The sequence below is a fragment of the Lagopus leucura genome, unplaced genomic scaffold (assembly GCF_019238085.1).
Source record: "Lagopus leucura isolate 7727_CA_CO unplaced genomic scaffold, USGS_WTPT01 140-1_obj-0_obj, whole genome shotgun sequence".
Taxonomy (NCBI): domain Eukaryota; kingdom Metazoa; phylum Chordata; class Aves; order Galliformes; family Phasianidae; genus Lagopus; species Lagopus leucura.
In genome coordinates this window covers 1-15904 of record NW_024965601.1, presented here as the reverse complement: position 1 = coordinate 15904, position 15904 = coordinate 1, and the positions used below count along the sequence as shown (strand labels likewise).

At 58.1% G+C, this 15904-nt stretch overlaps 1 protein-coding gene across 1 annotated transcript in view; it reads right to left on the bottom strand.

The window, feature by feature from the left end:
- The window catches only part of CACNA1S (calcium voltage-gated channel subunit alpha1 S), a 28537-nt gene extending 20939 nt beyond the window's left edge, over nt 1-7598 (bottom strand). The window contains exons 1-4 of the mRNA XM_042892698.1: nt 7228-7598; nt 4325-4430; nt 953-1092; nt 55-188 (exon numbers count right to left, since the gene is read on the bottom strand). Of these exons, the coding sequence (XP_042748632.1) occupies nt 55-188; nt 953-1092; nt 4325-4430; nt 7228-7388 (541 nt within the window). The 5' untranslated portion in view covers nt 7389-7598. The remainder of the gene's footprint in view (nt 1-54; nt 189-952; nt 1093-4324; nt 4431-7227) is intronic.
- Between the last annotated feature and the right edge of the window lie 8306 nt (nt 7599-15904).

The window sequence follows — 15904 nt, the reverse complement described above, 5'->3', positions numbered from 1 at the left end:
GTCCTATGGCCAAAACCCCACAGCCCCTCCTGTTAACAAGGGCCCAGCACTCACTTGGCACTCCAGACACCAGGCGCAGAGGTCTCAGCACACGAAATGCTCGCAGGGCCTTCACATCAAAGCCACCTTTCCCTCCCAGAGACCCTCCCTCCTTTGCATTGATCTGCTCCAGGGTCATGGTGACAAGCCTGAAAGAGCCAGGGCACAGTGCAGGGAGGGGAAAGGGGAGAAGGAAGGAAGGACGAGGAGGAAGAGAAGCGCATGAGGATGGAGACCAGGAATCTCTGCTGGAGCAGCTGGTGCAAGCAGCTCTGCCAAGCACCCAGGCACCCTCCCGTCCTATCCCTAGTGGGCCCATTCCCTGTGCCAAACACTGGAAAACACTGTGCCCTCCTGCTACCCAGGGCAAGGAGATCTGACAGGAACTGGGAGGACAGGGAAGAAGAAACGGGAGATACAGAGGGTTCCAGGGCAAGAAAATGGGGCCCTTGGGAGAAGGCAATGAGCTGAGATCAGGACAAATGTTATTGCTCTCTACGTCTATCTGAAAGGAGTTTGGAGCAACATGGATTGGTCTCTGCTCCCAGGTAACAGTGATAGAATGAGAGGTGATGGCCTCGCACTGCACCAGTGGAGGGTCAGGTTGGATATTAGGAACAATTTTTTCTCCAAAAGAGTGGTCAGCATTGGCACAGGCTGCTCAGGGAGGTGGTGGAGTCACCGTCCCTGGGGATGTTCAGGAAATGTGGAGATGTGGCTCTGGGAGACATGGTCAGTGGGCATGGTGGGGATGGATTGGGGTTGAGCTCGGGCATCTCAGAGGTCTTTTCCAATCTTAGTGATTCCATGATCTTGTCCTAAAACCCACTGCAGTCAGCAGAAAAAAAAGGAGTGTGGTTGACAGGCTATGGACCATGCAACCAGAGCGCCAGCAGCTTCCCCCCTTCATTACCCCAGGGACACGATGGAGAAGTCGAGCACATTCCAGCCATTTCGGAGATAGGCGTCCGTATGGAACAGAAACCCGTAAGCTATTATCTTGAGCATGGCCTCGATGGCAAAGAAGATCAGGAAGGCATATTCGAACTTCTCCTGGGGATTGCAAGCAGCAGAACGCACCCTGTTAGAGCAGTGCCACCAGCCTCAGCCTCACACCACACGGCTGCAGCATCGCTGTCACCACTGCCCCACAGCTCTCCTCCCACAGCCTCTCCCGCTGAGGCCCCGTGGGCCGTCCTGCAGCCATCCCACAGCCGCCATGACACGAGCTGGCTGTGCCGTGGCTCCCTGGTGCCTCCCAGGTCTCAAGGCCCTCCGCCTAACACCAGACCCCAGTATGGCAGATTGAGCTGCTGGAAGGAAACTGGCCCTGGAGATTCACCATGCAGAGCTGTGCCCGCTGCCAGCTGAATCTTGGCACCCCGCACAGCCACCGGGCCCAGAATAGCTTGGCCTCCACGGGAGCACGGCTAAGAGCTGGGTGCCCACCTGGCTCTGCCTGTCACCGCCATTGCAGCCAGCCATGCTGATGGCTCTTTCCAGGCCAGGATTAAAATGCCTCTGAAGCAGTCGAATGAACTGGGATATTTATATTTCTGGTTTTCCACAGCCCCTCTCCTCACTGTGCACCCCATGGAGGGCACGGAGCAGCATGCCTCTGCACCAGGAATGGCACCCAGAGGGCAGAGGGAAGCAGCACACCATGGCTCTGCATCCCCCCCAGGGCCATTGCCTTGACAAATAGAAAGCACTGCCCATTTACCAGCAACCACAGCCAAGGCTCAGATGCGGTGCCTGCTCAGTTGCCACATCCACAAGCAGTGGGCATGCCAAGTGTCCCTGCATGACTGCCATCCTACAGCACCAGACCTTGCTAGGTCTGAGGGAAGCAGTGGAGAGAACAGAGATCTCAGCACTGCACTTACGGGTCTTATCAGGGCTGCACTGCAAGCGTTCAGCTAAGCAGATTCAATGCTTGCATTCCCCGTTTATCAGTGACGGATCCCCCACAGCCCATCCTTGCAATCCCAGACACACAGACACAGTTACCACACACGTTTCAGATCAGCAGCTGTCAAGGCCCAGGCTGGTCCCAGAATCAGCACCCAGCCATCCAAAAGTGAACTCCTGGGCCAAGAGAGAGACAGCAGGCAGCCCCTGCTACCTGAGTTACTCCATCCTTGGAGGCTGCAAGCATCTGTACAGCTCCAGTTCTGTGATGTGCTTTGCAGACCCAATCACATACACAGAGCTGGATCATCCTGACCTGCCCTGCTGGTATCACCTCTGTAGGAAGTAGGAAAGCTCACAGCATGGTCATTAGGTGCTATGCAGGGTTCCATCAGTGCTGGCTGGAGAGATCCCCCCCATAACCTGTCCTACGGCTGTGGGTCTGGTTTCCCCTTCCTTGTCTAGCTGTAATCTGTAGACAGATGCTAATGTCCTGACTGTCAGTGTGTCACTGAGCTGAGGTGGGACAGCCTCTCACTCAGGCAGATCACAGCAAACCTCCTGGATTCCCCGCATTATGGGTGTAGCTGCAGGACATGCTGAGCAGGAGACTCACGAGGCCACAAAGCCGTGTCTTGAGCCAGGACAAACTTATTGCTGCCACTGGATAGCAGCAGAAAGCAGCCAGGGGACGTTTTGTTCTGGCAGGGTTGATACCTGTTCTGGCATTGCCCTGGGGCTGGGTGCACAAGCCCAGCCTTTAAAACGTACTATAAAAAGCTGCAGATCTTCATAGCCTGCTGGGCTGCACAGACATGCTTCAACAATGTTAGGTGACATGGAGTAACCTGACCTGCAGGCTCTGAATGAGACCCAGCAGCAGGAATAACACTGCGCACCACACCGATGCAATGGAACACGACACAATTCCAGCCTGCAGAGCAACATCAGCTCCCAGACCCTGAGGCCACACAGGACCCTCCACAACAAGCCGCCTCTTTCCCTGCAGCCCCCAGCCATTGCAGCATCTCGCTGCTGCTGGAAGGAATGCCTCCAACGAGGCTTTGCTGCTCTGTCTGCAGCCCTGCGCACAGCACAGCATCACCCGCGGCAATGGGCATCTGGCTCTGCTCACAGCAGGGATTGCTCATTCGAAGGCACCAGAATGTGAAGACAAAGAAACGTGCAGAGCGGGGCTGCCAGGCTGCTGATACCCGGGGCTGTTGATATGGCAACGGGCTGAGAAAAATAAAATTGGGCAGAGTATTAAAAAAAATGATTTGTAATAAATACAAGCAGATGAAATCCCTTCATGCAGTTAGCTCGGTGAGGGCCCTGCCACGCGTCCCACGGCTCTGCACCCACCTGCATCCTGGTCTCAGCCAAATCCCATCCACTGCTGCCACCCCTACCTCTTGCTTCTCCCCTGTCACTGCCGTCCCCATCTCTTGGTACAGACCTCTCTGCACCTTTCAAACCCTGTCACATTCCCATGGCCAGGGAAGAAACCCGCTCAAATAAAATCCTTTCTTGCTATTCCAGATCTCAAATTTTTGGACCGCTTTAAGATTTTTCTGTAAGGGACAGAGAGAATACAGAGAGGTGCTTTTAAGCCACAAGTCGCCAGCACTGCCTGCACACAACATCCACCCCAGCACTGGGGAGTCCTGAAATTAGCAAAGAGAACATTTTGGTATAAACAACATATTTGGATGCTTTGGTTCAGTGCCCAAACTCAGACTCACAATAGAAATCAATACGGATTGAACTACAGTCGGCATCTAAGAGGGGGAAAGGGACAGTGAACTAAAAATAATGAAAGCTATTGATTTGGATCACACCAAAACATCTTATTCCAGGCAAGATGGAGGGACTGGAAACAACAGAATAATGGACTGGGAAGAAGTGATCTCTCCTTAACAGAGGTTTGGGTGGTTTATTTTTCCCTCTTTAAAAAAATGTCCCAGAATTAAAATTCAGCTTAGAAATGAATGGCCAGGCAATTCAGTCCCAAATATGCTAAAACAAAGCATTTCAGCCTTTCTGGAACAGGAAGTTTCCTTTTGGAAGCATTGAGATTAGAAAAAAAAAAAGGAAGAGAGATACCCTTCCTTCCCCTGTACTTCTCACACCACCCAGCTGCCTTTGCCCTCAACCTGCAGCTCTTTCCAGCCACTCTCCAGACCCATTCTGCAGCGGTGTCTCTCTGATTCGTGGCCTCTCGCTGCACTGACACGTGGTGCCACCACGCAGGGCAGCAGCCCCACAGATGCCATCGCCTGGCGCCCAGGCACACTGAGGATGAGCTCCATGGAGCAGTGAAGGCCGACCACAGCTTTACAGAGAGGAGGGTGGCAGGAGGGCTGAATCTCACCAGGCTGGAGTTGGCCACGTTGGTGTCATCCTCCGGCATGGGCAGGTAGATGGCCAGGGCAACGCAGTTGGCGAAGATGGTCAGGAGGATGATGATCTCGAAAGGTCTGAAACAGCGTTAAGGAGCAGAGAGAGAGATGGAAAAGCAGTCCCTGCCTTGCTGGGGTGTGTGTGGAGGAAGCACAGGGAAACAGCCTCCCTCTGCCCATTCCTGGGTCTCTGGAGAGGAGAGGGAATTGAAGCAGGGTTAGACACAGGACCTGGAGAGGGGCAGCACCCGCACAGGACGTAAGGGGACAAAGCACAGAGTGAAAGGCTGCAGCTGAGGACTTGGAAACCTGGGAGTTCCCCCTACTCATCCTTCAGCGAGCCACTCTGAAGGCTCAAGGTCCTCTCCCATAACAGAGATCACAGAGCACTGCACTCCAGAGCATGGTGGCCCTGGCTGCGGTTGCGGTGCTCAGCTGCCAGGAGGGAGATGCTGCAGAACAGCAGACCTCAGGTGCGCTGTGCCACCCCAGGCTGGCAGCTGAGCCAGCAGACACATGGCTCACACCTCAGAGTTCCCCAGCCCACACAGCAGCGCACTCATGGCTGTTCTGCTGAGTGCCAGAGTCTCTCTCCCTCCATGGAACAGAGAATTGGGTCATCTGGGCCCTGGGGCACCTCTGAACGAAGGGGGTGGGCTGTTGTTTACCTCCAAGGCCCAGGGACAGCCACTTGGTCACTCCTACTGCTGTCACTGCTCTGCTGTGCTATTGAAACCTCAAGGTCAAGCTTCAGCTGTCACATTCCAGCAGTCCCAAAAGGGCTCACGCTCCCACAGGACCTTGGCCATGACAAGGCTCCCACCCCATGGACCACAGCCTCTCCTTCTTTTAGCACAGCTGAAACCCACCACCCCACGCCACCCTGGAAGAACAGTAGCCAGCCATGCTCTTTCGCTGTCCTTTGCCGGTCACACCCAGGCCACACAGGCTTGTGCTCCAGCTGCGCACATGCCTAAAAGCAAAGGAGTCTTCTCTGTGCACCTGGTGACCTTGTGGCTGCCAGCTCTAGGTACAGCATGGCACAAAACATGTAAAAGTTTTTGGTTCCAGTTCACTGCTGAGTGCTTCCCAGTTCTCCAATTCGTTTGCCTTTCCTGCGCTCATCAGCAGCACTGGAGCAAAGTGCAGGTGGAGGAAATGAAAGTGCTGCTCCACCTTCACGTGGCTCCTCCTCCTCTCCAACCCACAGTTACAACCACAGCCAGTGCCCACTTCTGAGCTGTTTTGAGATCTGCCATCCCCATCCCTACCCATAACTACACTGCCAACTGCAAATCCCCCGCAGTCCCATCCCGCCCTGGGCAGAGCGTCCTGAGAGCACCTGAAGCTCAGCCCTTGAAATTCAGCATCCCAGTACAGCAGCCCTGAAGCCATACTAGCATTTCCCTACCCTATGGTTAATCAACTAATTATCTCAATTCCCAGATAATTACACAGCACAGGGCTGCAGCGGTCTTGCCACTGTCTGGTTCAGCACCGTAGGGTGAGCAACACCTGGGTGCCTGCTCAAAGGGCGTGAAAGGAGCAGCCCACCCTGCCACCATTCATCACAGCCTTTGTGTGGGTGCAGGGATGGAGAGTGAGGGAGATGCGTGACTTTTTGGTGAGAGCTGCGTAAGCAGAGCAGGAATCACAGCTCAGGTCCTGCCACTTTAGCCAGGCAGTGCAGTGCTGGAAGTGGATTCTGATCTCTTGTTCCCATGCTGCAAAGGGACTCTCTGACCATTAAGGACAGCAGAGCCCAAATCGGAGAATTCTCCTTTTCTGCTTCTGGGATGCCCCACCAGCACATCCTTCCCTGAGCTGTTTCTCTCAAATGGGCAATGGGTGTGGAGGACACTTGTGCATGCAGCCGAGAGCAGGGGAAGAGTTGGAAACAGACCCTATGTCTTCCAGCACACCCAAACACATCCCTTGTCCTGAGTCAGCACAGGCCAGAGCGTGCAGATCACAGAGGACCTCTCTCACATCAATGCATCAGGAAAGGAGTGTCGAGGGAGAGGAAGGTGTTTCTGACCTGGGCAGTACAAACAATTCTGGGCACTGGATTTCAGTGGCATCACCCGGCTGTATTTATACCCCATGCACCTGACTGCCCTCATTTCAGGGTCAGGATGTACGAGCCCTCGTGGGACAGTTAGGGATGTCAGGCCAGGAGAGCTGCCAAGTAGGGATTAGCTGTGACCATCTTCTGCGGGGATACCTAGTGTATGGGTCTGGTATCGCTGCACACATTCCCATTACTGGGGCTCATCTCTGCTCTGCAGCATCTGCTGTCAGAGCCACAAAGCTGAGGCACTGACATGGCACAGGATCTTTTCCAGGCAGCTGGAGAGCAGGCAGTATCATTACTCTCAGCCTAGGGTGTCAGAAAGGCTGAATAGATGCCACCATGGTTTCACTGCCTAACCCCAAGCCCCTCTCATTGAAGTCTCCAGCTCCATCTTCAGCTGCTGCTTCCCAGGCTGGCTCTGCTGCTCTGCCTGGCCCCACCCCCACCACACCTCTCCCATCCCGGCAGGCTCTCCTGGTTCTCTCAGCACAGCTCCTACAGGCACAAAACACATTCACACCCAGCAGCCCCTTGCCACCCCGGTTGTTCCTTCACCACCACATAAAAGATCCCCATGGCTTCACAGTTCCATCTTCCCACACAAGCTCATCTGACCCCAACTGGCACAACCATTGCCCTTTACACATCCTCCAGGTGTCCCCAATTGCTTTTCCTGCTCCCCCACTGGCTCAGTGGAACAGCCAAGCACAAAGCCCAAGCACGGCACCGCAGCAGCATGCTGCGAGCTCTCCTCCTGCAGATCGAGGGTCCTGATCCCCAGCACCCCCACCTGAAGGATACTTCCACTCCACGATGCTGATGCATGCCTTCCGCAGTGGGTTCTGTAGGGTTAAGCAGAACAGAGCCCTGGCTGGCCGAGGGGCTACTGGTGGCACCGGTTTCTTGGACTTCTCCTTCTGTTGCCTCTTCTTTGCATCATCCTGGTGGGACGCAGGCTCCATGGTGGTTCTCCCCACGCTGTTTCTCCTCCTCTCACCCCACGGCTGAGCCCCCAGCCCCAGCCAGCCAGAGCTCCTCCAGATCCCCCTCTCTGAGGAGCCGGACTCTGGGGGCTGGAGGCTGTGTTCGCATGCACAGCACACAAAGCAGATTTAAATTTAGATCCCTGGCTCCCGGGTGCTGTCGCAGCTCCTGAGGCAGCAAAAGGACCCCAGCAGCTGTTGCTTCCTTACCCGGCTCATTGCGAGGCGGGCGAGTGCTTCGCATGCCACTGAGTGGGCTGGGGGTGGGGACGGCTGCGGGCACCAGGCTCATCTTCTCCAAACGAAAAGTGCTTTTGTCCGTTGTCACCTCTTTCCCCAGTGCCCCAGCCAGCAAGGAAAGCCAGGCAACCAGGGGAACACACTCAGTTAAATCACATTTTTTGGGGTGAAATGGACAACAGGACTCCAGCCAGTAGGGCACTTTCCCAAAGAAATATTCTTGAGGCCCCTTGATGGGTGTAGCTGCAAAGGTGAGCTATCTACACATATATGCACACACACACTTCCTGGTGATAGCTATAAGAAGTTGCTATCCAGATACATTAGCCTTTTAAAAATTATATTTATTACATTTATTTGCTAGCGGTGGTTTGTGGTCCCTAATAAAAGGGAAATAATGCCTCCGTGCCCCTGTGCATTACAGAATCTCACAACCCACTGCTGCAATCTCTACACATGGCCCACACCATTACACTCCTCCCTTTGTAGGATCTCAGCTTCGTTTGGTGTGCTCTGCTCAGCTCAGTCCTCATCCTGTAGCTGCAGGCTCTCTGGGGCTGAGCACATCACACTGATGCAGGCAGGGATTGGACCCCAACCTCAGACTCTAGTGAGTCCAAAACATGCTCTGGTTTGCCATTCCAGGCGGTGAATGAAAGACACAGGAATTGCAGCAGGCAGAGGTGGGCTGTCAGCACCTCTCTGCAGCAGGGGAAACCAGGGCACAAGGAAGCGGTTTTGCTGGAGCACTCAGCAGTCACACTAACCACACTCCCATCCTCCTGAAATGTTATGGTCCAACACAGACACGTCCCGGCCAACACCCCGCACCACAGCGAGCTGATCTGCCCACTGCATGGCGCTGCCCAAAGTTTCCTTGCCTTCACTTTGCACGGTTCACTTAACCCACTGTGGAGCTGGCTCTGCTGGGCACCGGGAGGATCTCTCATCTCATTTAGTCCTCGTTCTTCCCCCATTCCTTTGTGGAAACTAGAGCTCAACTTCTGCTACTGCCTCCTGCAGAGCAGCAAGGACTCGGGGCCCACCTAGCGGCGACACAGCAGAGGGCAGGCAGTAACGGACACCAGCAGCACAGGACCTCCAAGAATCACAGAATATCCCGAGCTGGTAGAGAACCACAGGGATCCCCGGGTCCAACCCCCGGCACCACCCAAACCCTACGGCTGAGAGCGGCGTCCCGATGCTCCCTGAGCTCCGGCAGTCCGGGGCTGAGCCCACCGCCCCCGGGGCCGAGCACGGCCGGACCCCCGGCCCAGCTCCGTGCCATTCCTGTGCCACAGAGAGCGGAGATGAGCGCCGCCCCTCCGCCAACCAAATCGAGGGCCCTCAGCCGCCCCTCCTCGTGTCGCCCTTTCTTCTTTTCCCTCTCCCCGCTGCCCTCCTTCGGACGCTCTCCGATAACTTTCTCCCTTCTTACAGCCAGGTGAGGCCGCAGCAGCGCAGCGCCGGCGCCGCCCGGCCCCACAACCCCATCCAAGAGGCCTCCACAGGAAACTTCAACCCTCGGGCACCGCCGGTTAAAGCTGCCTCAGCACAGACGCCTCCCGGGGCCTTCCGTACGCAGCACTCCCTCCCACGACAGGACCCGCAGGCCGCACGCACCCCGCGCCGGCCGCCATGACACCGCCGCGCCAGCACGCGCCGTGCATCGTGCGTCATCACGTCGGGCGGCGCCACGCGGAGGGGTGGGCGAGACCATTCGTGGGAGAGGCGGGGGGGGAGCGGGCGGGGCCATTACGTGAGGTGGGGGGAGCGAGGGCGGAACCACTGCGGGAGGGCGGGGGAGGGCGGTGACTCCTGCAGGGGGCGGCGGCCCCGCAGTGCTGACAGCGGCCGCCCGAGGGCAGCAGCGCCTCAGCGCCGCTCCGCGCCCGGCAGCTGCGATCCGCTCTCCTGCGCGTCCCCGGCGCTCCGTGCACCGCGACCCCCGCCCCGCCCCGCTCCGCTCCCGGCTCCTGGGGAGCGGCGCTCCGGGTCGGGGCCGGGTCCGCGCGCAGCCCCGTGCGGGCGGTGGCGTCGCCGCTCTGCGGACTTTGGGGGCCGTGGGAAACCGGCAAGGGCCGAGCTCAGCCGATGGCTTCACCTCCTCCGGAGCAAAAAAAAAAAATGCCTCTGGGGAGCAGTGAGAGGAGCTTGGACCCACGGTGCCACCCAGCGCGAGGCCGGCAGAGTCACAGAGCCACCACAGAATCAGAGAATTGTTAAGACTGGAAAAGACCTTTGAGGTCGAGTCCGGTCGCAACCCAACCCCACCATGCCCACTCATAGGATCGGTGAGGCTGGAAAAGACCTCAACCAGCAGCCCATCCCCATACGCCCGTTCATAGGATTATCAAATCATTATGGTCTGAAAAGTCCTTTAAGGTCATCCAACTCAGCCCGTCCCGCCGTGCCCACTGACGGCTGGGACACAGCACAGCGCTTCCCAAATCCTCACCCACCCCTCCGGCCCCTGGAAACCCCACAGACGGAGGGGCTGGGGCGGCTCAGGGATGCAGAGCCGAGGGGAAGCCCTCGGATCGGAGCCCTCGGGTCAGATCGTGGCGTGGCCGCCTTCCGCCCTGGCGTCACCGCGTGCCGGCGCGGAACAAAACAAGCCTGGAGCGGGGAGCTGCCACCGGCACACGGCTCATGAATGGGGCTAAGAATAGATTTCCTGTTTACTGAGCTGCTGGGGCAGAGGGCGCCCGGTGCTATTTTTGCCAATCCTGCCCACCCCGCTGCCTATGGGAGCATGGAGCATCCCCTGGACGCTGTGGGCCGTGAGCATCCCCCATACAGGCACTGTGGGACCCAGCGCTGCGATCCCCCGATGTGTTTTCCCAGAGGGAAGAGAGCCTTGCACACAGGGCAAAGCGCTGTGGATTATGGCACTTTCTCTGCTCCTCTTGGCCGCTTACAGGAGCAGCACAGCAAAACGCCGAGCAGAAGTCACGCAGTTTCCTATTCTTGAGAATGAGGAAGGCCAGGGGCCATTTACTGGAATCCCCAGCCACAGCCCTCGCCGCAGCCTTTTCTTGTAAACACTGACCAAAATACGTTGTGAAACCCGCATGTGGCTGCCGCATGGGGGGCTGGGCCACCCATCACTGAGAAAACCCAAAACTGTGGCAAAGGGGGATCATTATGGGTAGCAGCATCCCTGCAGGGGCTGCAGCACCCTGCACTTGCCCTGAACCCCAGCCAGGGGCCCTGATCCCAAATCCCACGCCCCAACCCCCTATCCCTGGGCCCACAGGGATGCAGGAAGGTGTGTGGCTGCTGTCACCTCCCCACTGCTGCCCCAGCATCACACAGACATCGCTGGGAGCCTGCTTTGTGGGGTGGGGGCTGGAAAGGGACAGGCTTCATAGGGTTTCTCCTCTCCATAGGCACTTCCTATCTATAGTTGCTACTCTGCTGGGGATATTTTCTTGCTTTGTAATTGCAGATGCTGCACTCTGCTGTGCAAAATGGGTTGTTGGGTTTTTTTGTTTGTTTGTGTTTTTTTTTTTGCTTTCTGAGGTCTTTAGCAGACTGCATCACTAGGGCAGCATCTGTGCTGGTTTGGGTCGGGATACATAAAAGCTGGGCTCTAGAGGGGCTTGCTCTATAGCTGCTGGGCTCACAGGTACATTCCTGCTGGAGCAGATCCGGGGAATCCACACTGCGTGGAGCTGAGCTGCTGCTCCACACCTGCCCTATGGATCTGCAACCCTGTGCTTGGTGCTGCTCTGTGAGCATTCCAATAAAGCCCTTTCTGAAGCACGGCAAGAAGAATGGAGCCTCTAGTAATTGCACCCCACAAATCCCCCTCAGGGAGCAATGCAAAGCTGAGGGTTCCCCAGCACCCACCCTGCTGCACCCCCCTCACACCGCACTGCACTCCCTCTGCATTGCGCTGCACCCCTTTTGCACTGCACTGCGTGCTGCAGGCTCTCACCAGGCTCAGGGGAGCTTTGGGAGGATGCAGTTTCTGCCTCCTTTCCATGGCCTCCAGCAAAGGGCGTCTCATGCAATGGAACCAGGTCGTACACTGCGGCGTCTGGCGAAGATGCAGGAGGTGTTTCCCATTGGCGCAGGAATTCACTGTTTGCGCGTGTGTTGGGGAACGGGGGAGGAGGGGGGAGGTTGTTATTATTTAATTTTATTTTCCTGCCTCCATCCAGGAATCTCTGCAATGTGCTGCTCCCGGGGAGGCTGGGGCAGCCGTGAGTCACTGGAACGTGACTCAGTGCCGCTGCTCTCACACAGGACATGAGCAGAATGCAGAATGCCAAAGGAGGGGAACAGCCCCGCAGAGCTGCTCAGACCCGCATTTCTCACGGGGAGACCCCCAGTGCAATGGAAGCTGAGCTCCACGTGGGATCAAAGCGTAGCACGGGGTCACAGCACTGCATGGAGAGGTCCTATGCTGAACCCCAGCACTCTCACTGCATCCCATGGCCGTGTGCTGCCCCTCCTTGTCCTCATGGCGACGGTTTCTGGGGGTCCAGGGGCAGTGCTGAGCACTGTGATTCTCATCACACCCCAGGCATGGCCTCAGCTGCCTCTGTCAGCCGTGATGGAAAGCCAAGCTGGGCTGGCAGGCCCTTCTCTGTGATCTTGTTAATTAAGAAGTACATTTAATTAGCAGCACCCCAGCTGTGACTCAGCTCATCATCATGATGGAAACAAGAGCTGGCGCCGTGAACCCCCAACCCCAGTAGGACCCCACTGACGTTTTGGGGTGGGTTCCCATGGGATGGGGTGGACTGGGGCCATCCCTGGGCACAGCTGCTGTCACCCCCTCCCAGGGGCAATTCCTCATTGCCACGCTGCAAATAATCACATTAATAACCCATTTACCACGCTAAAAATAGTCTTGATAATGACACCCAGAGCTTTCCAGGAATAGATCTTAAAAACACGGGGAAAGCTGTTCCCAAAACGCCACGATGTGCAGATGGGGAAACTGAGGCACAGCCACACCGTGTCCCCGGGCACGGAGCCTCTGCCAGGCGGCTGCGGAATGCGCTCCTGAATAAACCGCCGTGGAAATGAGCTCCTTCTGTATATGTATAGGTGCCGTCCTGCCAGCTGGATCCCCAGAGGGGACAGAGAGAGGAAACTGGGAGGCTGCCTGGAGCGTGGGGGCTTCGCTCGGCACCACCGCCCCGCGCTGGGGTGGGGGCGTCGGAGGTGGTCTGCGGTGTGGGCTTGAGGAGCTGGGACGTGTGGGGCTGTGCTGGGTAATGCTGCAGAGCAGCACTGCGCGCGGGGTGTGGGGTGGCAGAGGAGCCCCCCCCTCCCTCCCAGCAGGGCCATCGCCCCCTGTACCCCATCCATGGTGGCCAAAATGGGGGCACTTCCCCTCCCGCTAAATTCATCCCCGCGAGTGATTCTCCCCATCTGCGTCTGCGGCGCAGCTCCCGGTACCACCTCCACCCGCATCCCATCACGCACGCACCCCTCCCTGCACCACCACGTGCAAGGTGGAGGGGAGCTGCACGCACACGCGGGGCCGCACCGGGCAGGGCCGCCCTCGCTCGGGTTTCCCGCAGCTCCCGCAGTGGTGCTGCACCCCCCACCCCCCGGAACGGGAGGAGCCGCCGGACCGCTCCATTAGCGATGCAGACAGTGCCGCTTCCCCGTCTGGAGCAGCCGCAGCCCCCGCAAAGCCCCCGCCCGGCTGCGGGGCTGCACCCCCCGGAGGTGCTATTCTGAGGGTCCCCGCCCGTGGATGGATGCTGAAGGCGGCGGGGGGGTGGGGACTGCATGGGGGGGTTCCTCCCTCAAAAGGGTGGGCGGTGGGAGAGGGGTGACCGCCGAGGTTCCCCGCAAGCGGCTGCAAATATCGCTGCGCGCCGCTGCTGGCGGGAAGGGGGAGGTTATCAGAAGCCTGTGGGGGTGGGGTCGTGCTGTCCCCGCGTCCCCCCGGCCGCTGCGGTAAGGCCGGGCGCCCCCCGCCCCGCTGTGCCGCTGGAGGGGCGGACGGGGAGGTGAGGACGGAGCCACTGCCCCCGGGTGGGGAAGCAGAGGGAGGTGGGGCGGTGAGGAAGGGGTGGGGGCGGCGGGGGGGACAAAGCCACCACCGTGTGCAGCCCTGAACAGAGCCGTCCCCTTGCAGCAGCTCCAGCCCCTGCAGCGGGTCCAGCCCCTGCGATGGGTCCGTCCCTTTGCACCACAGCCAGCCCCGTTCCTCTGTATCACACCCAGCCCTCCGCACCGCATCTGTCCCTCTGCATTGCATTTGTCCCTCCGCGCCGCATTCTTCCGTCCGCATCCATCCCCAGATCATCAAAAGCCACAGCGACGCCAGGGGACAAGCGGCTATGGGGAGGGGGACGGGGTGGAGGGGGTAGCAGAGGGTCTCCGCCTGCTGCCCTTTGGTGCGCTGCCCCACATCCCTCCCTGCTCCGTTACCGGCGCGTCCCATTGGAGCTGCCGAGCGCGGGGCAATCGGGGACACGCAAGGGAGGGAGCGGCTGCGTTTATTTTCTTCCATCCGAATCCACCCGCCGCAGAGAGAACGGGGTGGGGAGGAGGAGATGAGGAAACCCATTCGGATCTGCAGAGGAGATGCTGCCACCCAAGCCGTAGCGTTAGATTTATTATTATTTATTCATTTTTTTGGTCGGTTATTTTAGCGTCTCGTCTCGTCTCGTGGCGGAGCCGGGTGATAAATATCGGCATTCTGGTAAGCGGTGAATCACCGCCTGCTGACACGAGTGCTCCTGGCCCCCCCCCCCCCCCCGCCCCACGCCGCCCCACCACGGGGCCGTGCTGGCCGCAGCAAATATGTTTGGCCACGTTCCCCTGGCTGCCGCCCCAGGACGGTGTCGGGAATCGGCTCCAAATCATGTTCTGTGGGCAGGCAGCCGCTAGGTAATGGTATTTCCATGGGTGATGAGATGCTGCGGGGATGTGGCGACGCTCCTGTCCTCCTCTGGGATGTGTCCCTGCTGCAGACCCCACAGCCACCCCATTGCTGCCTTGTCCCCGCACACTGGGTCCCACTTGGGGCTGATCTCTGTTGTTTTGCAGCCCCGTATCCCCCCCAGCATCCCTGACACCCCCAGATTCCGCTGCCTCCCTGCAGCCTCACCCTGGGGGATGCAGCTCCCCACCCCAGGTCAGTGCATCCCCAGTTCTCATCCCTGTGCTGCCAGTGCTTGTGCCAGATGGATGTCCCAACAGGGTACCACTGCTGCTGGGACCCCAAATCCAAACCCACCCTGGGTTCTGTTACTGTGATGGGGCCAGAACACCTGGAGGAAGCACACGTGGGGCACTGACTGTGCGGTGTCACTTGGTGCCGTGTGGCACATCCTGTCCCCAGTGCTGGCACTGATGTGCTGTGGTCCGTGGGAGCCCAGGGGTGGCACCGCAGCAGAATCCAGGCTTTAAAGACTCCCCCCAGCAGCGGCTGATCCCCTCCACAAGTTACAGAAGGTCCTTGGACCTCGTGAGCAGCTGGTGTGAAGCTGTAATTACCTTAATTAGCTCTGGGATTGCATTCCCTCCCTGTGCTAATTTCGTTTCTACAGTAACCAGCCTGAGAGGTGTGTGTGCGCCCGGTCCCGTGGCACAAAGCAAAGCAAAGAGCAAAGCCCTGAAGTCACCCCAAAACCAGGGAACCCCCCTGAATCCCTCGGCCGCCCCCAGCCTCAATGCCCCGTGCATTCGGTAACCCACTGCAGAGCTTTGGGAGGGCCCTGGGTGCTCCTCACTGTCCCAAAGGGGTAACGTGCACCGCCCGACCCTGGGTGCAACGGGTTTGGGATCGCGCAGAGCCCCGGCTCTTTGCTGTAACCCAATATCCCCCTGATGTAAGAGCCATTTGGGAGGAAACCATAAAAGCGTCAGGAAATGGGTATTAATTCACATCGAGGCAATAAAGGGGAAGGAGGGCTCCAGGCAGAGCGCTGGGCCCTGGGGAGGGCCAAGCTGTGCCCCATCGCAGCAAAAAAAACCCAGATAGGAAATCATCCCGAGAGCTTTGGGGTTCAGACCTGCGGGGTTCCGAAGTGGGAGCACCCAGCAGCGGGTAGAGCTCCCTGCCCGTGGAGCTGGGCAGCACTGACCACTAGAAGGCAATGGGAACAAGGCGCTGGGCTGCCTTCTCGCCCGGCACATTCCACGTGGGGACGGCGGTTGCCCTGGAAATGCGGGGAAAGAAAGAAAGAAAGAAAGAAAGAAAGAAAGAAAGAAAGAAAGAAAGAAAGAAAGAAAGAAAGAAAGAAAGAAAGAAAGAAAGAAAGAAAGAAAGAAAG